The 4,453-nt window shown below is 43.6% G+C and overlaps 1 protein-coding gene across 1 annotated transcript; it reads left to right on the top strand.

Annotated features, from left to right (window-relative positions):
* Positions 1–574: 574 nt before the first annotated feature.
* LOC122740200 (major allergen I polypeptide chain 1-like) lies at positions 575–3,923 on the top strand. Its single transcript, XM_043982095.1, has 3 exons — positions 575–674; positions 1,587–1,777; positions 3,705–3,923. The coding sequence occupies exons 1-3, from the start codon at positions 587–589 to the stop codon at positions 3,741–3,743; spliced, it is 318 nt and encodes a 105-aa protein (XP_043838030.1). The 5' UTR covers positions 575–586; the 3' UTR covers positions 3,744–3,923.
* Positions 3,924–4,453: the final 530 nt, after the last annotated feature.

Below are 4,453 nucleotides of genomic sequence, written 5' to 3'. Positions count from 1 at the left end.
GATTGCTAAGGTCCCTTCTAAATCAAGATTCTATGATTCCAGAACAGGCATTCTTATCATGGGAATTCCAGGAGATCTCTGACCTTGTATGGGGAAAAAATTCATCATTCTTTTCACTCATCTCTAACTAAAATGTAGCAATTCCTTCGATTAGGAGTTCTCTTATTTATTCTGAGAAAGAGCAAAATAGGCTTTAGCAGAATGTCAAAGTAGTGCATGATACAAAAAAAGTTAAGAACCCCTGTTCTAGACAGAGGTAGACACAGGTGAGCAGTAGGCACTGAACCCAGTCAGAAAAAGAAACTATTCTGGAGGATGTTGAAATCTAACTCTGCTAAGAGTATACAATATTCTTAGTTGTATAACACTGAGTTAAACAACATTCTTAGTTGTATAACAGTTATACAACACTGGGAAAAGGAAGGGACTAGTCAAAGGTTCACTTGTAGACACCTGCCTATCATGTGGTCTCCCCTCCCCACATTCCCCCTCCTCTTCCCAGGGAGGAGCCAAGCCCCAGTATAACAAGGCAGTTTACTCCAAGGAATCATACATGAAGTCGTTTTTCATTGTCAAAGGAAAGACCATGGCAACTGAGAACCAAAGACGAACACTCAGCATGGTAACTTTGACAGCATTAGGACTCATCTGCTTAGCCCTACTCCCCACCACAGGTAAGTCTGTCCATCTGTCCCCCAATTGGTAAGATCATTCGCTCTCAACCACAACTAGATCCCACCACTACATAGTGTAGTTTAGGAGAAAAAGTGATGAATTTGGACTCAGATGGCCTGAGTATTGGTCTCACCAATAACTAGCTTTGATGCCTTTAACTCCGTTTTACCTCTCTGACACTCAGTTTCCTCATCTCTGAAAGGACCCTAGATAAGCAGAACAGTGGAATAAATTGGGAACCAGGCTGATGTCAGAAAGACCTAGGATCAAGTCCTGTAACATATATAGGAGTTTTATGACCATGATCATCATTCAATGATCCCTCAGGCAATTTTCTCAAACTCTAAATTGAATGGTTAAACTGAATTGTTGCAAGAATAGTGGGATTTTTATTCCCTGGAAAAATCACAGGTCCTGGACCATGAAATCCCTGTTCTGCTCACATCATAAGGCTGTTGGGAAAATCAGGTAAGTTATTGGATATCAAGGACTTGGTAAAATTTGGCAAGAGCCACAACTATTTTAGCTGCTTTCTTCCTTGAGATGCAGAATTCATTCCCAAGAATGGATACTTTGGGGTAGGAAGTAGAGAGGGAGGAACATAACACAGAGCGTTGAGGTCCAGATATGTGGCTACTGCCGACCAAGGAGGCAAAACAGTGAAAGTGGGTGGAGAGTGGCATCCAGCCCCACACCGACCAGCAGTCTGGACAGATGGGAAAACCCAGGGAAAGCACTGTAATAAGGAGGACAGTTGCATTCTCCTCTGTGTCAGATATTTCAGAATCTCCAATGTCTGACCACTCTCTTCTCCTGGCTGTGACCACACTCACCTCCCAGTCTGTAACCTCTGGCCTCTTTCCTGTGCTTTTCTAATGACTGAAAATGAAGACCTTTCATCTCTGTTTCAGATTCCAAGCCTCTCTGCCCAGAACTATTAAATGTTATGGAATTGTTTTTAACTGGGAGTAAAGAAGACTACATGAATTCAGTGAAGAGTCACGTCGATACACCTAGAATTATAAACACTGCAGAGAAACTCAAAGACTGTGTAGAAACATCCATGAATCCTGAAAAGCAAAAGAAGGCTTATGATTTCGTGGTAAGATTATCTCTCCCCATGGGTTCTGCCCTACACCCCTCCTGACCTGTGCTTACTCCCTACCTGAACCTCCCTTTCCCTGCTACAAGCTGCCTTTTCTTCTTAGTCATCACTCCCTCCCCCAGCTGTTTCTCACCACTGACATCTCCCCTCTCTGGACACCTCCACAAGAATGGGGCAGAGTTCCTGCCCTCTCCTCCCCTCCATGCTCTGCCCCATAGCCCCCTCATTGGGTAATCATGCCCTTAAGTCTATTTACACAGAGAAGCCCAAGGAAGGTTGTTTTTTTTTCCTGAAAACATAGAATTTAGGCTCAAACAGAAATTTCTTTTAAACCAACAAAGTCCCCTCTGTCAGTGAATGAGCATTAATTAAGCACCTTCTATGCGCCAGGCATTTTTGCTAAGTGCTGGAAAGACAAAAGGCAATTAACTTCCCTGGAGGAGCTAACAGTCTAATAGGAGAGAACACAAATAAACAAATGTAAAAAAAAAAAAAAAACAAGCTATATACAAAACAAAAAGGAACTAGTTCACAGAAGGAAGGCAATGGAATTAAGAAGGATGGAGAAAGGTTTCCTGTTAGAGGTGAGATTTGAACTGGAACATGAAGGAAGTCAGGGAAGCCAGTAGATGGGATCAAGGAGGGAGGGAGTCCATCCCAGGCATGGAGGACAGGCAGAAAGAAGACCCAGAGCCAAGAGATGTAGAGTTTTGTTCACAGAATGCAAGGACGCCAGGGGTAGTGAACTGAAGCATATATGCTATCTGTAAAAGAACTTGAAAGGTAGAGGGGAGCTAGGTACTGAAGGGCTTTGAACACCAAAGGATATTCCTTGGTTCTGGAGGCGACAGGAAGCCACCACAGGTTATTGAATAGGAGAATGACCTGCTGAGACCTGATATTTAGAAAGATCACTTTGACATCTAAGTGGAAGATGGGCTGGAGTGAGGAGAGACTTGGGGCACACAGACAAGCCAGGAGAGAGTGAGGAGGTGGGGATGACAGCTACATGGTGAGCCTGGGGCATTGGGAGGTTGGTGGTGCCCTTGACAACATCAGGGAATTTCTTAGGGATGATGGTTTGGGGGAAAGACAATGAAGTAAGTTTTGGATATGTTGAATTTATGATATATACTGGACATGCCATTTGAGATGTCTGAAAGGCAGTTGGAGATACAGGACTAAAGGTCAAGAGAGAGGTTAGAGCTGGATAAGTAGATTTGGGAATTATCAGCAGAGAGATGCTACATAAACTTGTGAGAGCTCATGAGATCACTAAATGAATTAGTATAGAGGGAGAAGAGAAGAGGGGCCAGGAAAGAAACCTGTGAAACATCCAGAGTTCACAGACAAAATCTGCATGGAGATTCAGCACAGGAGACTGAGAGGAAGGGAGGGATTAGATAGGGAGGGTGAGAGGCAGGAGAGAGGTAGAAATAGTCTTGTCTGAAAACCTAGAAAGAAGTGAAGATAAAGGAGGAAAGGGTGATTGACTGTATCAGAGGCTGCAGAGAAGTTAAAGAGAATGAGGACTGAGAAAAGACTCTCAGGAAAGGACCCAAATCCTGACTGAGCTATGATCAAGGGAACACTTGTAGGCCCAGATTCAAAAATCCTGGGCAAGCCTCAGCTTCAGTCTTGTATATGTAGGTGGTGCAGTGGATAGAGCACTGGGCCTGGAGTCTGGAAGGCCTGAGTTCAAATTCAGTCTCAGATACTTCTTAGCCATGGGATCCAGGGCAAGTCACTGAGCTTCTGTTTGCCTCAGGTTCCTTATCTATAATAAGGGCATAATAAGAGCACCTCCCTTCCAAAGTTGTTTTGAGGATAAAATGAGATAATACTTGTGAACAGTTTTGGAAACCTTAAAGTACCTTATAAATGCTACATCTAGAAATAATGGCATAGGCTCCTCTTCCTACAGGAACACCTCTCCCAAGATGTATGTCAGAAAACTCTATGAGTCAGGCTGATGGACTACCATGCAAGACCAGGAAGGACCATGCCCATCCCACCATGCTTGCTGACCAGCATCCAGACTTGCTGACCCTCATTCACTGATCCCAGCCTGGGCTTCTGACCAGCCCATCATGATTCTACTACTTGACCCTCTAGATACCCTTCAGCCTCCTCACCAATCATCTCATCCCCAGGGACCAGGATCTAATGATACATTAAATTCCATGCAATTCAATACTCAGTGTCTCTGTTTTCTTCCAAAGGGTTGGGGGAACAAACACTAATAGAAAATCCTTCCTGAAGGGAGAGGATCCTCAGAGAGGCTCAGTCATTGCCTTTGGAATTCTTTGATACTCACCAAGGAACCCAACCCCCTATTAAGTATGGCCATCCTCAATGGAGACCAGAGGCAAAATTCCAAGAGTGAAAGTCAATGATCCAGTCAAATTCTGGCTGAGATTCAGAGAGACAAAGTCCCCACCCAGAGGGTCATGTGCAGAAGCTGACCTATGGGTGGAAAACTTGCTCCACTCCTAATACCCATTCTTCTCACCCACAGGGCAAAATGACCATGTGTCCCAAATTTACATATTTGCTTTAATGATTATTTATTAAAAACCTAAACTAGGCCTTAAAGTCACAGAGCAAAAAAAAAACACCTCATATGATTTTTTTTTTTTGGCTCTCATATGATCTTTAAGAGGCTTGTTATCT

Source organism: Dromiciops gliroides, chromosome 2 (assembly GCF_019393635.1).
Source record: "Dromiciops gliroides isolate mDroGli1 chromosome 2, mDroGli1.pri, whole genome shotgun sequence".
NCBI classification, from domain to species: Eukaryota; Metazoa; Chordata; class Mammalia; order Microbiotheria; family Microbiotheriidae; genus Dromiciops; species Dromiciops gliroides.
The sequence above is the reverse complement of the archived record's forward strand: the minus strand, read 5'-3'. Positions and strand labels throughout refer to the sequence as shown.

Bases quoted from the DNA above. Each gene is read 5' to 3' on its own strand.
- LOC122740200 (XM_043982095.1), top strand. From the start codon at position 587: ATGGCAACTGAGAACCAAAGACGAACACTCAGCATGGTAACTTTGACA. The intron at 675-1,586 runs GTAAGTCTGTCC...TCTCTGTTTCAG, and splicing joins AGCCCTACTCCCCACCACAG to ATTCCAAGCCTCTCTGCCCA. The intron at 1,778-3,704 runs GTAAGATTATCT...CTCTTCCTACAG, and splicing joins AGAAGGCTTATGATTTCGTG to GAACACCTCTCCCAAGATGT.